At 38.7% G+C, this 22,200-nt stretch overlaps 2 protein-coding genes across 16 annotated transcripts in view; one reads left to right on the top strand and one right to left on the bottom strand.

Moving 5' to 3' along the window:
• The window catches only part of INTS9 (integrator complex subunit 9), an 84,459-nt gene extending 77,893 nt beyond the window's left edge, over window positions 1-6,566 (bottom strand). The window contains exon 1 of the mRNA XM_031442134.2: window positions 6,260-6,566. Within this exon, the coding sequence (XP_031297994.1) occupies window positions 6,260-6,268 (9 nt within the window). The 5' untranslated portion in view covers window positions 6,269-6,566. The remainder of the gene's footprint in view (window positions 1-6,259) is intronic.
• A 191-nt stretch (window positions 6,567-6,757) lies between these two features.
• The window catches only part of HMBOX1 (homeobox containing 1), a 124,062-nt gene continuing 108,619 nt past the window's right edge, over window positions 6,758-22,200 (top strand). For 7 of the 15 annotated variants that reach the window (XM_010995311.3, XM_031442139.2, XM_031442140.2 and 4 more), the window contains exon 1: window positions 6,759-7,060. The gene's annotated coding sequence lies outside the window, so the exon portion shown is untranslated. Of the gene's footprint in view, window positions 7,061-22,200 lie in introns of all 15 variants that reach the window. The other 8 variants (XR_004133488.2, XM_010995318.3, XM_010995324.3 and 5 more) reach the window with 2 other exon arrangements.

Genomic DNA, 22,200 nt, shown 5'->3' on the forward strand with positions numbered 1-22,200 from the left:
GGACATCATCTATCTGATTATCTATCCTTCAGAGAGCTAAAGTTCATTTAGTTGTGCTTTCAATAAATTTAAATGTTTAGACCTTTAGGGCTTTTCCTTCAGATATATGGTCATTTGGGGACAATTTAAACTTCCTGTTTTTCTCACAGTCAAGTTCCCACCATACAATTTAGTCTTGATCTCTGAGCCCCTTAGGGCTTTCAAGCTAACTCCTTTCTCCTAGTCTTCCCTACTCCCCTTCATCCTTCCTGTTAGCATTCTTGCCTTTTCTCAGGATCTCTGCAAATTCTGACACCTCCCCTTCAGATGTAGCCCTTCATGGTCTGTCAACTCCTAGCTTCATCTCACTGGTCACCCCTTTCTTTTCTGCGGGGGAAAGGAGATCTCCTCCACCATTTATGCATACTTGACCCAGGTGCCACTCCAATCTGTTGGACTCTATAATACTGTCATCTTACATACTACACTTACGCACCAGCAGTTTCAAAGCAACACTGTAGGTTCTTTGAAAAATCCCTTTTAAAGATTCTTATGATGCCACTTTTTTATCTGAAGAAATCTGCTCCTCTTTCTGATACATTTTTCCCCCACGTCCATAAATTACTATGTAAGGATGTTTTACTAAATATGGCTGAAGTCTAAGAGAAAAGAGGGTGTGAGGATTGATGAAAGAAGATAGTTACATTAGTAAGACACATAGTAAGAGTAAAGTAACAGATGGCATCCTTGGCTTGGGTAGGGAAATGTATTCTTATACACTACTGATACATGGTAAACCAGCGGCAAGTTGGCCATGTTTGTTACAATTTTAACAAGGCATCTTCTAGGATACAATTAAAAACATTTTTTGACCATTACATTCAAAAACTACTTGAGCCAGTACCCAATGACTTCTCTACACTAGAAAGTTCACTGTAATATTGTTTGAACTGCACAATGAGCCCGCTGGACTTCATATTTCATAAAGGCAGGGAGTAAATCTATTTTCTTCACTGGAATATACCCAGTACCTTAAGCAATGTCTAGCATAAAGGAGGCAGGTGCTCAGGAAGATTCGTTGAATGAATAAATGAATGATGATGACTGAAGGGCACTTTATGCCTGGACCTCTGATGGTATTTAGGAAGCAGGGAACAAACTTTCCATTTGGAATGCTAGGTTTCACTGAGTTCCGTAGCCATGCTCCACTCTTGGCCCTTGGCCTTCAAGTACACTTTGCTGATCATAAGAGCAAATGGCAGAGGGATTTGAATACTCAGAGCAAACTAGTCACAAAATAAATGTGCTACTGCAATTACGAACAACTATTGACGTGCTTGCTTGGACTGTATGTCAGATTATGTATACATGTATAATATATAAAAGTAAGTATTATATACAGATACAAAATTTTCTTCTCAATTTAACTGATACTGAAAAAAATCCTTGGTATATATATTTTTATCTTAATTATAAAATAGGTTTAATCTTCAGAGTAACCATTAGGACTCTGAAATACCCAAGAGTTTTATCCCAGAGCGCTACTTTACAACATATGTGATTTGGCCTTATGTCACTTTTCAGAGTTTGAGGAAACCATTCTAAAGGGAAAAATACCTATCACACTGAAGTGGTGATAAAACATGACCTTTCTAAAGCTTAAAATGATATTACATCATAAAGACACACGAGGGCACTGTAATCAACCAGCAAAGAGAAACAGAAAAGAGTGCAATCAGGTTGACATTTTAACAATCACAGTGAAATAGGCGAATTAAATCCTGGTAAAAATTGTGACTATTTGTAATGTATAGCAAGAAATGTTCTGTTCTTGATCCAAAGTCTAAGAAGCCAAAAGGATTCTATAAGTCTGAAAACTGCAGGAGGAATCCATCATGCCCAGATCCAAGAAGAGATTAACCACACCCTTTTCTAATGATTTGTTAAATTGACCTTGGGGCAGGATTTGTCTCTTTCAAGCCAATATTTTCTATATAATCTGCAGTTGCCCTTGGTGTTTTGCTTGTCCTCCACTGGAAGCAGCCCGTGAGTCCATTTCTTTGCTGCATTTGTTTTCTTAAGAGAAATGGTAAGTTAAAAGTTTAAGCCTTCCTCCCAAAGCCAGCAGTAATGAAACAGCATTTTGTACAAAGGAGCAGAGGCCGCTGAAGAATATATCCCCTGGCCTTCTTGAGTTTTTAAATTTGTAAATACAACTACAGCATATAATTTCCTCCATCAAATTCAAAAAGGGTAGCATGACAAGCATTTAAGTGACCTTTCTTTCGGACCTTTAACAAGAGCGCAACTAGAACTGCAGGGCGCCCTGGACCGCGAGGCAATCAGGCTCATTCAGAGGATTATCATTCATCTTAAAGTCACATTCAAATCTGTGCCTCAGCAAAATTACAAATAATTCCTTGTCATCGAACTTTGGGGTCAAATGTAATAGTTAAAATGGAAAGTATTAAAACGTTGAATGCCAAGGTTATACTGTGGTTGCATTATACAATCTCTGTTGACTGAATAAACTAGAAGAGCCCCTCCAGCCCTGGAACTATCTACAGGAAGTATGACACATGCGGCATTCCTGACCTGCTTATTATTTTATTCACTTTCATCTTCATCTACTTGAATGACTAAGTTCCTGGCCATGATGCTTCCAACCCAATTTCTGTCAATGTATTCAGTATGTTTTTTTTCTGTTTTACAGTCTTGTGTTAAAGACCCTGGTGAATCCTAGTTTCTAACCTTTGCTCAATTTGGCCATCAGGGTGCACCCAATTTAGCTCAATCTATACGAAAATCAGTCCATGCTCTGAAATGTGCTAATTTAGAGGCTACACTTCTAATTTTCCTGTTCTTTTCAAAATGATTCTGGTTAATTGAATGTGCCAATGAATTTTCCTCAGTTAAACAAAGCTGCCTGATCTTATAGACAGTCATTAAAATCCTCTGACTTGGTATCTAAGAAGGAGACAGACAAGGATTACATTATAAATGGCATCCGATGTCTTCCATTGGGTTTGTGAAAAGCCACCGGTGATGTGTGAAGTCAGACTGTAAATGGCATCACAGAAGCTAAACGGGGTAGTACAGACACTCAGCCGGCATGCTCTGATATTGAGCCCCTGGGATTATCAAGGATGTCTCCAAAGTTTAATTTCTTTACCTATTATCTTTTTTAAGATCTTAATTTAACCAAATTCACATTCAAAGCCAATTTAAAATATAGCCTTGAATTAACGGTCTCTTGGTACATATTCTGGCTTCCTTTCTGTAAGAGATAACCTAGCAGGTACCAGGCACTGTGCACAGCGCTGGAGCCCCAGCCCTCATTAAGCAAGACTCTTGAGGAAGGAATCTTGGGTACCGATCTTGGCTCTATCACTTTTTTCATTTATGTAACTTTGAGTCACCTCACCTCCCAAAGGCACAAATTTATTTTATCTGTATAACGGGAATACTATCACCTACATCAAAGGATGAAATGGGACACTAGAGAGCAAGTACATACCCAGCACAGAGCCTGGGACACTGTAAGCGCTCCATTAAAGGTAGTAATCATTTTTACTCCACTGGTTGTTGCTTACTGTAGTGTTTTGACTTCACTCTTTAATCTTTTCTGAACAATATTCACAGATCTTAATAATCCTTCAGAAATTATCTATACAACTACTATTTAGTGGCATCACACAATGGGTGGGGCCCTGGGAACAGAAAGTCTACAAGAGGCAGGACAGATAGAAAACCAGTAATTTCAAATACTACCGAAAGAAAGTGTGCCCTGGAAGCGTGTAACAGGGTTCCCTAATTCAAGGAAGTTTTGAAGAAGTGCTATTTAAACAGAGCTCTGGGAAACATGAAGAATTTAGCCAGGCAAATAAGTGTTGGAGGCAATGGAACATACTGAATGTTCCAGAGGCAAAAGAGAGCAGGGGGACTTCAAAGAACTGGACAATGTGCAAATACAACTGGAAGGAGGAGCTCAAGGGAGAGGAGGGCTGAGCCTGGAGAAGTCGGCAGGGCCAGATTCCGCAGGGCCAAGTAAGTCAAGTTCAGAATTATAAGACTTTATCCTAAGGGAAAAGGAAGCTACTTACTGAGGGGTTTAGGGGAACTCTGCAATTTCAAACAACTTCTGGGATGCAGAGTAGAGAATGGATTTGAGGGTTGCTGAGGCTGCATGCAGGGAGACTATTTAGCAGGTCTTGTTGAATTGCAAGTGTCAAGTGAAGAGGTCTGTACAAAGGCAGTGTTAGTGGGACTGGAGAGGAACTGACCTGTTCAAGAACAGTAGAATCAACAAGATGTGGTCCTAGATTGTGCGTGGGAACGATATTTTGGGAAGTCATAATCTCCACAACAAGAATGTGCTCAATAAAGTGTCTTTCTGTGTCTCATGATAAGAAAACAAAACATGGTTTACTACATGCTCCTGAAGCCGTACACAAAGTTAAAAATTTTAGGCCATGGGAGGATTTATTCCAACTCTATGGGAGGCATGAAAGAAGTCTAATGTACTGAATGTCCATGTTTTTGAAACGACTTTGTTGTGTGGATAGATATTCTGCATTATCGATCAACTACCAACCACGTGTTAGGTATGTACCTTGCAGATTAAACATCAAAAGGGAGGGAGTATAGGTAGAACATTTCCTCTTCCTCTGAGGCGTTTTTTGGTTCTTAAAAAAATGAGTCTCTACTTTTTCCTTTGTTTTCACATCTCTAAGTACAAAGTAAGCAGGAGGATTTTATAAGCAAACCAAAGTATACGTAAACTAAACCCCAACTCTCTGGAACCTTCAGCAAATGAGTTATTATGGAAAACTATGTTTTGCACTTGCCTGCCTTCACACCAAATGTGATTTACCCTTTATTGAGGAAACATGGTCTGTGTTTCAACCAGGTACCAAGCTCTTTTGCTTCAATCAGCTGAACCCTCTTCAAGGAAGGACCTCGCCTACTCACCCTTCTTATCAGTTAGTCACCTTTCCAAGGAGCTGCCTTCCAATCTCCACGCACCCCTACGCTCCTCTCAATCCCTAAACCCGCTTCTATTTAGCATGAACACAATGAATTCTAATTTTTAATTATGTTTATATCTCCCTCATTAGATTGCATGCTTCTTTAGGGAAAGGGTGGTGACTTTCAATTCTGCATTTTTAAATGTTTCGAAAACTGATCCAGAAGCAAAGTGATATTCTCAAGGTTTACTGATCTATGCTCTTCCTCTTACTTAAGCAGCTTCAGATAGAGACAGTTTTGGAGTTGAATACACTTTCAATACTTTCTCTGACTTCACAGAAAACAGCTGACACTGTGCAGAGTATAAGCCTGTCGTAAATGTATGTATGTATGTGTGTGTGTTGTGTGTGTAGTGTATGTGTGTGTATACGTGCACACACTTTGGAAAAGCATGCTCAAATAATTAAGAAAATAAACATTTTGTTTTTCTATAAAAATTACAGAAAGTAAAACTTGACAATACTTGGCTGCAGGAACATGAACTTTAAAAGATTGAGAAACAACATCTCACACCTACTTTTCTACTCTAATCATGCTGATTATACTAATTCCATAGAGTTGGAACAAATGGGTTAAATCCGTGCGAACACTGAGAGTAAAATTGCTCAAAACAAAGGCCTGAGCAGCTTTCCTACAAGCCAAGTGTTGGAGTTTTGTGATGCAAGGACTTTTCCAGGTATCCTGGCATGCTCCACCTAACCTTGGCCTATAGCCCTGGACTGGAACGTTTTAACACTTTCTCTCAGCCCATCTCACACGGGGTAAAAGACTCAAATCCTCCAAGATCACACCCTGACCTCGTCCTTCTCTGAATGTAAAGGGCAGTTAGGAGTCTATAACAGGAATTTAATAAGTGATTACGTTCTACCCAATAGTTTCTAAACTCTGTTCATATGCAACCAAAGCTTTCTCAACAACTTTAAGAAGAAACCCTAATCAAGTGCCAATCACGTGGAAAGAAGTCAACCAATTATATATAACACTCACGTGGCAGCTGAGAACCAAGCCAAGCCTAGTCCATAGAGCCCAAGCTTAGTTTGTGTGTAAAGAAAGGTGACAGTCAAAGGGACCCACCAAAGGATAAGATCTAGCCGTTGCGAGGGGTCGGGAGTGGGAGCTTTCCTTGGTTCACCCCACTCTCTAGTTCCCTGTCACCCCTCCTCCGCGTAGGATCCTTTCCCAAGGAGGAAAGGACGAAGTCCAAAAGGATATGGCATCACCTTTGCCCTCTGACCTAGGAGCTGAGACTCACCAGTTTCATATTGGACTTTTGCTTGTTCAATATCAGTCACTCGACTCCTCAGACCCAGAAAGCGTCTTCCGGTTCGGTCTCCGCCACCCGCTCGCCGAGAGCATCGCGGGACATGCAGTCTTTCTTCCCTACGCTCCCTTCCCGGTGCATCATGGGACGTGCAGTCATCTCTCCATGCATCACGGGAACTGTGGTCATCTTTCCTTTTCCTCTCTGCTTTCAGAACACCTCCCTCCGTCAGCTCACATTCATCCCCGCCGCCAATTCATCCTCCTCCACCCCAGCATGATATCATGTCCCTCATCTGGGCCCGGGACCCGGGGTATTCTGGGATGTGTAGTCCCCACGGCTCTCGCGCTCCTTTCCCCTCCCCCTAGTGGGAAGGCGGATGGGCGCGAGCCTTGCCGGGAGTTGTAGTTCTCTGGGGCCTCTGGACACCAAGTACCGCGCTTTTACTCTAGGGACGCAGGGACTACAACTCCCAGGGCCGCCCGGCGGCAGCAGGTGGGAGCGGGGCTGTTGATATCAATATGGCGGTTGTCAGCCAGACAAAGACAGTCAGTCTGATGTGATTGAGACAAGGGAGGTTTTCAGGGGGAGACTGGGAGATAAGGGCCTCCCCTCCCCCTTCTCCTCTTCCTGCGCCGGCCTCAACCCCTCCCCAGTCCCCTCCCGACAGGCGCCCCACGCGGAAGACACCCCTCCCCCTCCCGCTTTCCCCTCCTCCTACCTCAGCCCTTCGTACTGGGACGTTGGGGAGGGGGCTGTGCCGGGCGGAGAGAACTCTGCAAGGATTCTGAGGTGAGTCCAGTGGTTTGGAAGCCGGACTGCCTTAAGTCTCTTTCCTCACTTCTTTTTCTTCACTTTGTTTGTTTGGGTTTTTTTTTTTTTTTTTTTTTGGAGGGGTTTTGGGGGGAAAGTGAGTGGGCTGGAGATGGGTCTCTTAAGCGGCCCGACTGAGAGGAGGGAGGAAGCGGTGGGCTTCGGAGGGGGTGACCCGGATGCAGGGTCTGGGGTGGGGCAGTTTGTGGGGGGCGGTAATTGAAAGGCGTCGGCGGCTTTCCAACTCTTTCCTCCTGGTTGCCTCCGCGGTGGGCGGAAGGTTTGAATCCTGGAGGTGGGGGCTCCTGTTTGGAGTTTGGGAAACTGTGAGGGGAATTTGAGGTGTGTGGGTTTGTTTGGGGGTGCATAACTGTGTTTGAAACTGTGTGACGTGTACTTGGGTGATGTGTTAGCCTTGAATTAATGTCTCTGGAGAGAGGAAGTTGGAGAGCCCGAGTCGGAGCTTTCAGCTGGGCCTGGGCGGAGAAGCGTGCGCAAGGTGCGGGTCCCGGACCTCTGGACTGGCGACGCGGCGCGGCCGCGGTGAGCAACTCGTTTGTGTCCCGTCGCCCGCTCACACTCCTTCTCCCCGCCTCCCGGGACACATCTCCACCCCAAACTCCGGGCTGGAGCATTGTAAAGATGAGATGGTGTGGAGATGGCTTTTTGCATCCTTAAGTCGGTAGCTATAGGTGGGAAAGGAAAAGTGTTCTTAATATTTTATTCCGGAACCGTGTTTTGGTTACACTATTGGGGCTACTTTGAAAGCAGTCCTCCACCCACCCTCACCCCGAAACAGTAGGTAAAGGGCTCTCGTTGTGGTCTTCTTGTTCAGTAGATGAAACTACTTAAGATTCGGGGGCGTGGGGTGGGGGTCGGGAGTGCTGACATGTGTCTGCGTCTCTGTGTGCGTACTGAAGACACAGAATGACTGTGGTGTAGCTTGAGATTGGGCGACTTATTTTCGTAGTAGGAAAAACTGTTGGAAATTATTGGAGGGGCGGGGGGTGCAGCTAACAGGCGCTGCTTGTATTTTTCTTCTACCCCACCCTGCTCTGTCTCGCATTTGTCTGAAAGCTGGTGTGGAAGAGAGAGGAAGCATTGGGTGAGTGAAGAGGAGAATGCAGTTGGCATTAAAGATGCTATACTGTGTAAAGTTGAATGGTGGTATGAAGTGCTTGCTGTTTTTGTTTACTCTGAAGCTTTAAAAACCTTATGTATCAGGTAGGGTAGAGTGATGTGACTAGTTCATTTCTCTGGGATCCTGCAGGTATAGAAACCTCTGCCTTCTCTCCCTGCCTGGCCGCCCGCCCGCCTGCTTGTCTTCCTTCTTCCTTCAGTCCTTCCCTTCTTTCTTAGCATGGTACATTTCTCTTCCTGGATGGACATAATGCCTCTTGTGCCTGTTTATTTAGTTTGTGCTATATGGTTGTGCTTCTTTTGGTTTTGCTATAAACTAACATCATTCGACGAAAAGAACCTGCATTTGTTTCTATTTTGCGTTTATTCCACAGGTAATTATCACATCACGATTGCATTGCGTTGCATTAAACTTATTTTAAAATTGCACAACTAAGTTAGATCTAGCTGAGTTATATATAGAAGTCAAGTTTGGAAAATTTGAATTCTTTTTTTTTTTCCGAGTTTCAATTAGAATTATAAAAGAAAGAGGATTGCAACATCTCTTGCTTCTCACAGTCTTTAATATTTAATAACAGTACACCAGGAGAATTTAAGATAATATATTTTTTACTTCCTTCTGTCTGAAATAGAAGTTTTTCAATAATCATTCTTTTGTGACAAATTTTTAGTGTAATGGACTTTTAAATAACTAAAGGAATTGGCATAATTTCTCATTCGACTGCTGAGAATTTAATGTATTTGAGTATTTGGCTCCAAACTTATCAATTCTTGAACCTGCCATTAAAAGACCTTAGATTCCATAAAAACTGTAAGTCACATAGTACGTAATTTTATGGTATGTTTTATAACCTTTGATTTGAAATTTCTGCAGTTGGTCATTCACACAGATAAGCTGACTATGAGCATGAGGTGGCATATATATTTAGGTTGACCTGAATAGAAAAAAAATTGATTAGTCTTCTAAATCTCGAATTTAGAACATACAATATGTTGATAGGAAGCTGAGTTTTTAATTTGTTATAGATTAAGATTTTCAGAATTATTTGTTTTAGCCTTCTATTTTAGCCTGACATGTTACTTTGCAGAAACCATGTTACTTTGCAAAAACTGGAGGAAATCCTATATAACTACATAATAGAGTGGTGGGGGGTTTTTGTTTTTGTTTTTGTTTTTTCTGAAAGATGTTCGGTTAGATACGGCGTTTTAAAATGTTCAATAATGGTTTTGGTAATAAAAAGCTAAAATATTTGTTAGGAGTTGAAAAAATACTAAAATATAAGAATATTTTTTCTTCCATCCACTCTCACCTCAGATTTTCCATTTGTTTGTTTTCATATATGGAAATGCAGAGTTACTTAGTGGGAAAAGCGTTCATTAAACTTTTTCTGGCTAGTAGTTTGGTTGAAACCAAATATATTCCTTCCATTTGGTGGGGTGATTCTGTTGCATTTTAGGCGCTGAGCATTAAAATGATGTAAAGCCTTCACTGCAGGTTAAAGCATAAAACATTCTCAGCATGTGAAAGTCATATGGTTTACGAAAAAAGTAGAAAATCAGGGCATTGGTGCCTGTCCAGCTTAAAATTTCATTCCATAACTGTGAAAGATGCATTTATTTAATATGACTGCTTCTAAAAGTGTTGCCTGTAAATGAGAAGTTGAAAATCCAGACTATTTTTAACAATCTGTTGCTAGTTCAGTGTGCTGCATATTGTGAATACAGTGGTTGCAAATGTGCATCAGGGAGCCTTTAGGGGTCAGCTTTATATTGAATGTCTTTAGTGAGGCTTCATTTTCACTGCTATATGAATAGGTTTTAGTCTTTTTAGCACAAATCCTTAGTTGAAGCATCACTAATAGAAACTTAATAGCTCAGTATTGGTGTTATAAATGTATTGCAACAAACCTTTCATTGTTTCATCATTTATAAAAAGTAGAACCAATTTATGGCAATTTTGTGGCAAGTATCAACTGGAATGGCATTGCTTGTTTCAGAAGATGTTAAACACACTGGCAATATTTATGCTTGATTTGTTCATTTTGGATCTTTCGTTTGTAATATTAAGTCCATCCCATTTTTAATGTTTCAGATAGCTTCCATGTTTCCTACTTTTTTTAAATTCAATTCTTTACAACTCTTGCTTCTATTATTTTTGTAAGCAGATCTTTAAACTTGAATTATTTCTCTAAGGAATTAGAAGTTTACTCTAGGATGTCATTTTTCATAAATGAAAGTTGGTGTACTCAACTTACAAGAAACGTGAACATTTAAAAATGCTCAGTGAAGATGTGTTGGGCTGGTTTGTTTTGTGGACCTGCTTTATTTAGGGATTTTTTGGCTTCCAGAATTAATTTTATAGCTCCCTTTGTGAAGGAAAAGCCAGGCTGGGCTAACAAGATAACTCACATATCTACGCCCGGCTGGGCTAAGAAGATAACTCACAAATCTAAGCATCAGAATACTGATCTGAGTTCTGCTGGACTAACTCTTAAATCTAAGTTAATTAGTGTTGGTTTGTTGCTGATTCCCTGTTCATGTTTTTTTTTTTTTGCTAACCAGCTGGATTTTCAAAGAGATACATCTGGCTTTGGAATGTTGGTTTGCTGCCTCCCTGCCTCCACTTTTGTGATAATGATGCTGCTAAAGCTGTTCCATGCCTATTGGCCAAACACCCCAAGCTTGTACTTTACCCTGTAAAACCTCATGCACACGTCTTGGAGGTGCTCAGAGCTTTGGAGCAGAAGCCCCCCTGAGCCCGCCGGTGTAATGCATCTGAGTACTCCAACCCTCCGAGTGGTGCTTGTTTCTTGGCTGGCCTGTCATTTCTGTAACACCTTTGCTATTTGGCTAGATTTTTCTCCTAACTGTTGGCCTTTACTTCTCAATTTAATAGAACTTTATAAAAAAAGTTATGAGTAGAAATCACAGCTTATCTGAAGTGTCATATATATACATTCATATATGCACTCACATATATAGAGCACCTTAATGTTTGTTTATATGTGAAATTGGTATATATCTATCAGACATGCAACCCATAGAAAAGGAGTCTGAACCATAGATAACAGGAGACTCTAAGCAGTGGCTCAAGCTGGACACCAGAGTGAACACCACCACATGTCCACATTATAGAATCAGTGGAGATTTCAATATTGCTGCAAACTATGATTTTTAACAGATTCTGCCAAAATCTGTTTCTTTCAAAAAGAAAGCTATTGGTACTGAAAGTTTTCTCAAAATAATACTAAGTAATATGTGCTTTGGGTTCCTAGGTGCAGCTGTTCCCTCTGATGACTTCCTCGTTTTAGGTCCCATCCTAACTAAAGAGTATAAATATATTTCTCAGTGATTATTTGATGTAAAACTTTTAGTTAGAGCCTATTTATGTATAATCCAGTACTTTAGATGACTTGTTTTTCTTGATCTTAGATGAAGCAAGTTGGAAATTTACTATAACATTGTTCTGGACACTTTCCAAAAGCATTTGGTTACTGGAAGGCCCTGGTGTTAGCATAGTTTTACTCTTACAGTGGTAATAAGGTTGAAGTTACAGTAGGTTTTTCCAGTGGTTATTATAATCCTAATATAGTATTATGCAGACCCTTGACTCGGGCTCTAAGGATAGTGGGGGTTTCTGTTTGTTTGTTTACATTTACAAATAGAAGGAGAAAAAAGAACATGATCTTTTAACTTTGAAGTAATGAATTATTTCACTTTTTTTGAATCTTAAAAGAGATCCCTCCTTATAAGTGATAAAGTGATTCTAATCCATTTAAAGGGTATTTAGATTTTCTTAACATTTAGAGTGATTATAATAATGTTTACTAAATTTCATGTATTCTCTGTAGTTTCTTTGTCCATCTTACGTTCAGTGATGGTCTGCGTGTGGTTTATTGAAAACATTTAATAGCTCTCTTTACTGTATGCATTTTAAACCATTAGTATGGGGTTGCCAAGTGGCAGTAATTTTAAGTTATATAGTCACATTTTTCAAAGAAGAGAGAGTCAAATGCTTTGGCTGTTGCTGAAATGAGGGTGATTTAATACTTAACCTTTCTGTTTTAAGAGTTTGATAAAGTGATGGTATGATTAAAATGTGAAGCTGTTGGCTTGGGCCTAGTCAGTGAAGCCCTGGAATCGTCCTCGCTTTCCTTTTTCCTATCATGCAGTCAAGTTGATTTTATATCCTTCGTATCTATCTGTTCACTTATTTTCATTCTATTGCTGTTCCCTTAATTCAGGCCTCATCACCTCTGTCTTCCCACATCAGTTTCTTAACTCTTCTTCCTGCTTTCAGTTTTTTTCCTTATTTGTGCATCACTCCCACCGAGAGATCTTGCTAACATAAAATGTGAATTTGATTGACGGTCATACTTGGCTCATAATCCTTCACTGGCTCCTTAGCTTTTCAGTTGAATCCAAGCTGTCATTCCACCTGTGTCCAGTCATGGCTCTACCACTTACTAGCTGTGTGACCTTAGGCAAGTCATCGAATTTGTCTGTGCCTCAGTTTCCTCACTTGTTGACTGGAATAAATAGTCCTTACTTCATAGGATTATTGTGAGCCCTGAGAATGATGTTGAGTCCTTAAACTGCTTCTGGCATATTGTAAATGTTGACCATATAATTATCATGTTATACCAGATACTTGATGTTCATTACCTATCCAAGACCCTGTGCCTTAGCCATGCCAAACTACTGACAGGCCATACAAGCCTCGTTAGCCGAGATAAGGAGGGCTGGGTATTAGTCTGTGAGGGTTGCAGTTGTTAGTAGTGTCTTCAAAAGTAAAGAATTTCGAGCTTTAGAACATATTGCTGTGTAAGGAATGCTAGAGTAGTCTTGTGCTCTGGCTTCTATTTTTTTTCCCCAAAATAAAAAGTAGTATTAGTTAAACTATTGCCTGATTCAGGCTGCAATTTAAAAATTTACTTTTCTGTCCTTGTTAATACATTTTTATGTTTCTAACCTAAATTTCCACTTGTTAATCCAATGTTTCTTACCTTTTTCACCTAACTTCCTTAAAGACCTATTAACTTTGGGTAGTTTCTTCCACTTTTTTCCCCACAAATCTGAATTCTTCTTCCATTTCAGGTAATGTGTTTTCTTTACATTGCTGCTGGGACAGTCAAATAGTTGCATTATGTGATCTGGAAGCCACTTTAGACCGACATCTGTTTTATTTACGTACTAATGTTTACACTTGAAGTTGGGTGGCTCCACCTCTTCAGTTGGTTTTCCAAAGTGGTAGGTGATATACATATGGTGATTTGTATCTGTCTCTCATTCCTCTCAAGAAGGAGAGAGAGTATCCAAACTGAGTCTCATAAGGTCTCATAAGGATAAATGCTACCGAAAATGATTGTATAGAGGAAGCAGGGTGAGAAGGTATCAGTCCAGACTTTGGAACGTAATTTTTGTAGGAGGTTGTATTATGGCTATAGTTCGCAACCACTAATTTAACCAGCATTTGCCTTCATGGGACATAATTGTTCATTGTGGAGAACTTGAAAGTAGCAATTCTGAATATTATCTTTATTTGGTTGAAAATCTATTTTCTGGAGTCAGAGATAGCCTGTGTTTAGTTTTACATAGTAGCAGTTTAGAACCATTCAGGAAAAAAATAGTTGCTGTACACTTTGTTGTCTGCGGAAGAGCTCTCTGAAAAGATGGCACGATCTTACTTATTTGGAGTACTATCTTATGCTTTTCAGTCGGCTCATTTTCTTCCAAATGTAGGTCTGAGATTAAATATAAATTTGAGTTTTTTTCCCTCAGAAAAAGTTCCTTTAAAGTATAATAATTTAAAAATATATATATATTGCTTGCATTTTAATGCAACACAGGCATCAACCAACCTGATCTTCTTTCATAAAACAAGATACTGTTCATGACCACAGGTGATTGGTTACTTCTAGTTTTAAGTTCATTAGTTGACAGCATATCAATTAAATGTCTTTACTCTGTTATTAACCTTGTTCTGTGTATTACCTGGTTAGTCTCAGTTTTCTAGTCTGCAAAACAGGATTTTTAGGTTAATTTTTTGATATATATGGTATTTTTGTTGTCATAAATAAACTGTAAGTTGTTTGTTTGCTTATTTATTTACTTTTAATCTTAAATAATTATAGATTCACAGGAGGTTGCAAAAATAGTAGAGAGGGCCTTTCATCTGGTTTCCCGTAATGGTTACATCTTACAGAACTTCAGTGCAATATCAAAACCAGGAAGTTAATATTGGTACTCTGTGTGTGTATATTCTATGCCATTTTTTCAAGTACATCTTGAGAGTTTTTATGGAAAGTTCCAATTAAACTTTCTTGTGAGAACTTAAAAATTAGCAAACTTTATTTACTTGAAGATTTATAATATTATTACCTATTAAACTTTTAGTAAAAGTTAGTAAAAATATTGAAAATTTCTGTAAATCAAATGTGTATGATTTAAACGAATTCAAGACTTAAGAGGTATATTTCTTGCCAGAGAAGATGTATGCTACAATCTGTATTAGATAAACAAATTTACAGTTATTCTGACGTTAGTTTGGTCATTGACAGTGTTGTAGCAAACTTGTCAGATTAATTGATTGTAAGTTCATGTTTTAGCTTTATTTTGGATTTGTTGTAAGGGAACTCTCTTTGAAGAAAGTCAGTTCAAAGACTGTTTTCAGAGAAAATGTCTTTAGAGGAAAGAAAGTGGTTCTAGGTATATTGTTAGTCTGGGTACAAGAAAGGACCATCAGGTTAAAGGGCTGGCCTTTGCCTCCCCTTTATCAGCTGTATGAGATATAAAGCCTGTATTCAAAGATGAGGCTATTAATCCAACGTACTACTGATTATTACAGACCTCAAACAACAAAGATCTGCTTTAAACAGGCTTGCAAAATATTTTCGAATCTACTAGAAGAAAGGATTATATCATGTGGTTTTTGTCTCTTCTGGGTTTGAGATAGTTTGCTTTGAAAATGTCAAATTTTGTTTCTGTGATAAGAATATGGTAAATATTGGTAGTACTTCCTGATTAGTCAAATTCATATGTAAAGAACTTATTGGCTAAGATTTCGCTTTCTTCCTGGTACAATTTTTTTTTCTCTTTATGTTTATCTATTGCCAGCTTTTTGTATACCTTGGTGTACATTCTAAAAAAGTAGTGCTTTAATCAGGAATTGTTTTATTTCAAGGAGAGGTTGTTGTGGGAATCCAGCTCTTTTCGGTTGATAAAGAGCAGCCAGATCTTGTGCAGATGAGAGAACTGTCAGGATCTAAGAAGCTAGTCTGTGTCTCATTCTGGGCACGTATGGTTTCTTGTCTGTCCTCTTCCCAGGTCTGCTTCATCTACCTTTCTCACTTCTCCCTTCCTCTTCTGTTTGCCTTGCTATAGTTTTTCATAGTTTATGCTTCTCTGTAACTTTGACTTGCACGTGTGGATTTGGTTTGCCATGTCGCTGAATTGAACTGCTCTTTCGTTTCAAGTAAAGCTCACCTCCTAATGGTGTTTCTTTTAGTTCAACTGGTGAGAGAGCTATCTGAATGCATTGCCTGATAATGAATTAGATTGTCTATTCCTGTTCCATTACTTCGGTGCATAGGGCGCAGGAGGAAGTCACCTTTTATATAAGGCTAGTGCTTTTGGATGCGCTACACAAGGATTCTTTTGTAGGGATTGAACAGGGCATTCCGTTCAACATGTCACGTCTGGTGGAGCATGTTTAGATACTCTGGGATACAAAGATGAGTTGAATTTAATCCTTTTCTTCAAGGATCAAATAATTTTCGGAAAATGGCAGAAGTCTTCCAGTATAATTTAGTGTTAGCTTTTTATGTTGGTCATCTCAGGCAAACCAGAAGGATGACACAGAAGGACTAGAGAACTAGCCAAAGAAAGAGAACCAGAGGTAAAACTAGAGACACGGATGTTGGTTCCGTCTCTACAATCTGAATCACAGATCTGCTAAACCATGAAAGTACCTAGAAGCCCTTCTTTCAGGATCCTACTATCCCAGTAGCTGTTAGCATGGAGCATCCCTTGTTGATTAAAGAGGCTCTTTTTTGAGTTCTACATCATATCAATAGATAGCCTTTTGGCCACCATTTGTCCCATCATTGGGGTCAAGAGACATCTTAGAAGAACTCACTCCTTCACTGTTCCAGAAATTGGAGCATTCTTATAGACACTATCTATATAATAACTATCTTCTTAGAAAAAGCTTCATAAGCTTTTGCAGTAAACCAGGATAAAGACAGGGACATTTGTGCCTTTTTACTTTCAGGAATTCAGTGGTGAGTCTGCAGTAATGAGCATCTTTAGCATAGATCTGGCAACATAAGAATTGACGTTGGATCAGTTCAGTGTCAGCCAATACCATGTGTTATTTTTAACAGAAGATCCATGATGTCAGGGAAAATAACTAGAGCTTTTTTTCCTTCTATGTCCGTATTAGAGTTGATACGGATTTCAGGGCTAAAAACTCCAAAGGCACATTTTGATTATGTTACCAAACCAAGACTGAAGTTTTAGAAATAAGCACAAGTCAAGCATAGGGCAACGAAAGAACCTGGAAGAACTGAGTCACCACAAAGCCACAGGAGATAAACAGTAGGGGAGTCTTTACTTCCAGCACACTGCAACAGAGAGAGGAAGGTGGTGCAGCTTTTGTGCAAAAGGATTGCCTGGAAAAAGTATTAAAATTTTCATTTCCTGAGCCCCACCCCCAGATTCCTAAAATCTTAGATGGGCCTGGGAATATGCGTCCCCCATAAGCATACCAGATAATTCTAATAATGTGGTCTTAAGAATATTTGAAACATTCATGGACATAGCATAATACTATGAGAATACTATGAGAATACTACTGAGAATCTACTAAGTGCTTGGTTCTATGGTAGAGTGCTTGGTAATTTTAAATATTTGTTTGTAACTTGAAATGTTTCCTCCCTGACATTTGCCTGCGTTATGTTAAACACTGCATTTCCATCCTCTGTAATTGTTTATGCCACTAAATTGTGCTCTGGGATACGTTTTGGTTAATCAAGGCTGTTGATGACCAGTATTATGCCCCAAACATCTAGTCTTTTATGGTTATATCATTAGTTCAGTTTCTTAACCTTTTCTGTTTTCACATACCAACTCTTAAAGACAGTCTTCCTTCCTCTTTTTTCCCCCTTGATAAATTCCTCTCCTAGTCTAGTTTTCTGTATCTACTAAGCAAGATTTTTTCATAGTGTTCACTTTTGTATAGCAACCATCTCTATAACCTTTGCCCTCACAAATTTAATTACTCACCTTTTTTTAGGTCTGTCATCATTCTTCTCAGAGTCTTAATTAATCCTGGAATATTGAGCTGGTTAAGAACATGGACTTCGGACCTAGACCGTTGAAGTGGAAGTCTGACCTCCACAACTTACTCTGTAACTGCATAAACCTTGTGTGGGTCTAAATGATAGTACCCATATCATAGGATTGTTCTGAGCATATGAGGCAATATTTAAAAAGTACTTAGAATAGTGGTTGGCACAGATTAAGGCACACCTTATTATGTTATTGTTAGTTGGTCTCTGCTTCTGTTTCTAAGGTATTTACTCCCCTCCTGAATCGTTAGAATTCTCATATCTTGCAAGTTATCTCTTCCTGGCTAACTTATTTTTTGTTTGCTGATTATTTTTTCTCAGTTATCCTTTTGTAAGCCTTATTGATGCAAAGGCCTGTTTCCTCTTAATGTTCTTTCTACCCAGATCTTTTCTTCCTCCATCATCTTTTTCATTTCTTGTTAAAATTTACCTCTGGTCTTAGAGTTCCTGCGTTTAAAGCCTTTTTAGTACTTTCCTTTTCATACTTTTCTCTTTCCTCCCCCATCTAATTTATCAGCAGCATTCTTCTGATTCTTTCACCATCTTGTCTCTGAAATCATTCTCTTCCTTTTTACATCTGTAGTTGCCCTACCTCATCACTTCTTGCTGAGATGATTGCAGCAGGAAAACTGGCCTTCCTGCCTCTTCCCTACTCTACTCCATGGTGCACAGTACTGTTAGAATCATTTTCATCAAACACTTTTCATCAAGTCATTCAAGAAGTGCCTTAGTTCAAATTGTATTATATTCTAGTTTTTAATCCTTGTGCCTTTTAAAGGTTTTTTAACATTTTCTTTCCTCCTTTACTAGCATTCTATTTTTTTATTCCTAAAAGTGTTTTCTCTGTTACATTCAAGTAAATTACCTTTCTTCCTGCCATTTGTTTTTAGCCTTTATTTCCTGGTATTTGCTACTTTCTCCACTTAATGTGTTTGTATATCCTTATCTTGCAAGTTAAAACATTCTTAATAAAATCCACTTAAAGCCTTCTTTCTCTGAGGACACATTTTCCAGGGATCCTTGTCACTCTTGGACCAGTCATTTACTTTGTATAAGCTGCACTTATGTGCTCAGCTACTAGTATGTGTAAGTTTTTTGAACTTACTTATAAGGTATATCACATTTTAAATGTTTTAGTTTTCATTTCGTGTATATGAATTGGATTCCTAGTTGAAGTGTAAAGTTCTTGAGTCTCCTATTGGCTTATCCCTCTCTGCATTCTTTTCCCTCCCCCATTAATTTTCACAGTTCATTTAGTACTTTGCATTCATCCAACCAGTACTGATTACATATTATGTAAGACAAAGGCCTAGACTTTAGGAAGCTCACGGTTTGGTTTTCATAAGATCAGGACTCAACCCTGTGGTACAGATCTCAGTACTATACCTGACTTCTTCTTGGTTCAGTGATTTCTCTGATCCACCCTTAAAAATAATAATTAGCACCTGTTAGGTTGCTAAGTTCTTGACAGATACTTTTGTTATGGAATGCTGGGGCTAATGATGGTAGTTAAGAATGCTCATAGCAGATGATAGACAAGACTTTTAGGTTCATTGTCTTCTGGGGGTAAGCTCAGTTGTTCCCTCTTTTTACCAGAACAGCAAGAGATCTAGGGACTTAAAAATTAAAATTATGAAGTTATTATATAGAAAAGAATCCAAGCAATGGTGAAGTATATATAAAGTAACAAGTGACGCTGCCCCCTCCTCTTCCCAACACATTCTACCCCAGTGTTCTTTCTATTGCCCGTAACAAACCTCCCTAAAACTTAGTAGTTTAAAAAAACAATAATCATTTTGTTATTCTGTCTCAGAGTTCTGGGGGTTGGCTCGGTATGTGGTTTTTTCACTTGGGATCTCTCTTCTGGAGTTATCTGAAGGTAGCTCACCAATGTGTCTGATACCCAGCTTGGGAGAAGTTAGACAACTGATGGCTGGGATACCTGCAGCTTCTTACGCACCTCTCTCGGTCTCTGTGATCTCTCCAGTATGATGGCTTCAGGGTAGCTGGACTTCATACGTGGTAACTCAGGGCTCCAAAGGCAGGTGTCCCAAAAAAGAAAGAGGGCCAGGCATTTTTATGATCTAGGCTTGGGAAGCTACCCAGTGTTACCTACCCAGTCATGCTGGGCTGCCCAGGTTCTAGCAGGGAACCAGACTCCACCTCTTGATGGAGGAGTGGCAAAGTTCTTGAAGAACTTTGTTTGAAGGAAATATTGTTGTTGCAATCATGAAATATACAACACATCAGGGATAAATGCTATTAACAATTTTGTTTACTGTCACATCCTTTTTTGTACAAATCATATTTCCAAATATATTGTACTCTTAACTTATATTTTTATTTAACAATATATGATGGTGTCAGTACATAATGACTCAGCTTTTTTTTGAATATCATAAATTAATGAATCGTGATTTCCTATAACCTTTTGCCTAATGGTAGACATTTAAACTTTCTGGAGTTTATATGTAAGAATCTCTCTTGACCGGTAGTGGATGGGCTTACAGTAAATGCTGCAGTGAATAGGACTGTGTAGTCAAGAGTTAATAAGTTTTCTCTTTATTCTGCTCTTCCGACCATCAGGAAACTGTTTCTTAAAATTTTTTTCCCTTTGCTGTTGCTGCCTCCTTCTCCTTTCCCTGCTCTAACCTATTCAGTAATTCTGTGCTTCTGTCTTCATCTCCAAAAAGATGTGGAAGAAATGGGAATATCATCATATATAAAGTAATCTTATCTGGCACTTTTATCATTTCAAGGGTTTTTTGTTTTCTTTTGTTTTGTTTTCTTTCTTCCTGTTAAGTATAGAAAAGCCATTAATTTGAACTGGTAGTTGATCAGTTAATCAAAAAAAATTGGTTATAGTAAGAAAATCATTAAAAACAAATTACTTAAACATTTTACTTGGATGAAAAAATATAAATATACACTTTTTAATTAGTCATTTGATACAGGGCAGTGGTTCTCAATTGGGATGATTTTACCCCCTGGGGATAGTCAGCAGTGTTTGGAGACATTTTTGATTGTCAAAACTGGATGAGGGTCTGCTGTTGCCATCAGGTGGATGGTCGAGAAGCCAGAGATGCTGCTGAGCATCTTCTCATTCACAGTATTAAAACTAAGTCATACTGTGCTTCTCACCCTGACCCCCACTTCCAAACAAGGGACTCTCTGGTCCAAAATGTCCAGTGTTGGGATCAAGAAACCTTGATCTAGGGCCAGGGCCTTTTCCTGTTGTATGAATCCACAGGCTGGCACACTGCATCACATTTTCATACATAAACCATACCTATAATGTATTATTTATGATTTCAAGCTTTGATTTCTTTAAAATGGAGAGAGACCTTAAAGACACTTATTATATAATCTGTGAGTCAAATTTTGATATTTCATTATTTTCCCTAAGTCTGCAGTAATCTCACCCATACCCAATTCAATAGCATTTCTTTTTTAAAGTAAATGATCTACTATACCAAAGTATTCCATCTGTTTTTTAACTTAATTTTATAGAAACAATTCTTCATACTCATATTTAGTTGTTTTAGATGAGATATAATTAAATTCCACAATTGCAAGGACAACTTATATAAACACTGAGGGAACAAACCAACTTACTCTTGGTTGGCACACAGTGGAGAATATGATATAGTAGACTTTAGTATCCCATTCCAGTTTGTTTTAGAAGTGAAATCTAGAAGGTTGATTGTAATGATTGGTTAAGTGTGAGCTGGCTAAGAGCTTCTATATGAATAATTAGGAACTGAAGAATTTTTTGCTATTAAAATTTTTTTCTCAAAGTAAGGTCCCTGAAAACTAATTCTTACTTAAAACAAAACAAAAACAAAAACAAAAACCACACACAAAGCAAAAATAGACAAGCAAAAAAAAAAAAACCCAAACTATAAGCATAATATAATGTTATATTACAACAGGGTTTTGTCTTGCCCCAAATTGGTAGGATTTGTGAGGACATGATGGAGGAGAAGGGAACGGGGTGATGCTGGTGGTGGCCTCCAAAAGATTAGCAGTGCTCTTCTCTCTTGATTTACATGCTTTTGTGATAGGATTTCAGTGATCCTTAGGTATTTGGGATAATCAGGAGTGTGTTCTGTTTAAGAGTTATTAAATTATTTTGCTGGGTTCCAGTCCCTCTCATGAAATATATTTAATCATATTTTCAGTTTGCTTCAAAGACCAGCTGGTGTTATCCTGTTTAACAGCTCTCTGTTTTAAGCAGGCTAACTTCCATGATTGTTGTCTGTATTTCTAGATTACCTTCATCTGGACATGTGCATATTAAACCACATCAGCCAGTCTCTTGCCTTTTACCAAAACATTCCTTATACGCCTTTAAAATACCTAAACTCAGTATCTCAATTTTTACTGGTTAATTAAAGACTTGGTTCTGACTCATTTTCAATCTTTGCTTTACTTGCAGAATTTTTCAGCTTTAATTATATGATTTTTCAGAACATATGCATAATTTTGGCTACATGAACTTGTGCAAGCTGACTAACTACCTAATAAAAATAGTGTTATTTAGAATTTAATCAGAGATTAATCACAGAAATCCAGAAACTGGCGTTTTAGATACTCTAATGAATTATCTAGTAACCAGTGGGAAATATA

Source organism: Camelus dromedarius, chromosome 36 (assembly GCF_036321535.1).
Source record: "Camelus dromedarius isolate mCamDro1 chromosome 36, mCamDro1.pat, whole genome shotgun sequence".
In the NCBI taxonomy this organism is placed as follows: Eukaryota; Metazoa; Chordata; class Mammalia; order Artiodactyla; family Camelidae; genus Camelus; species Camelus dromedarius.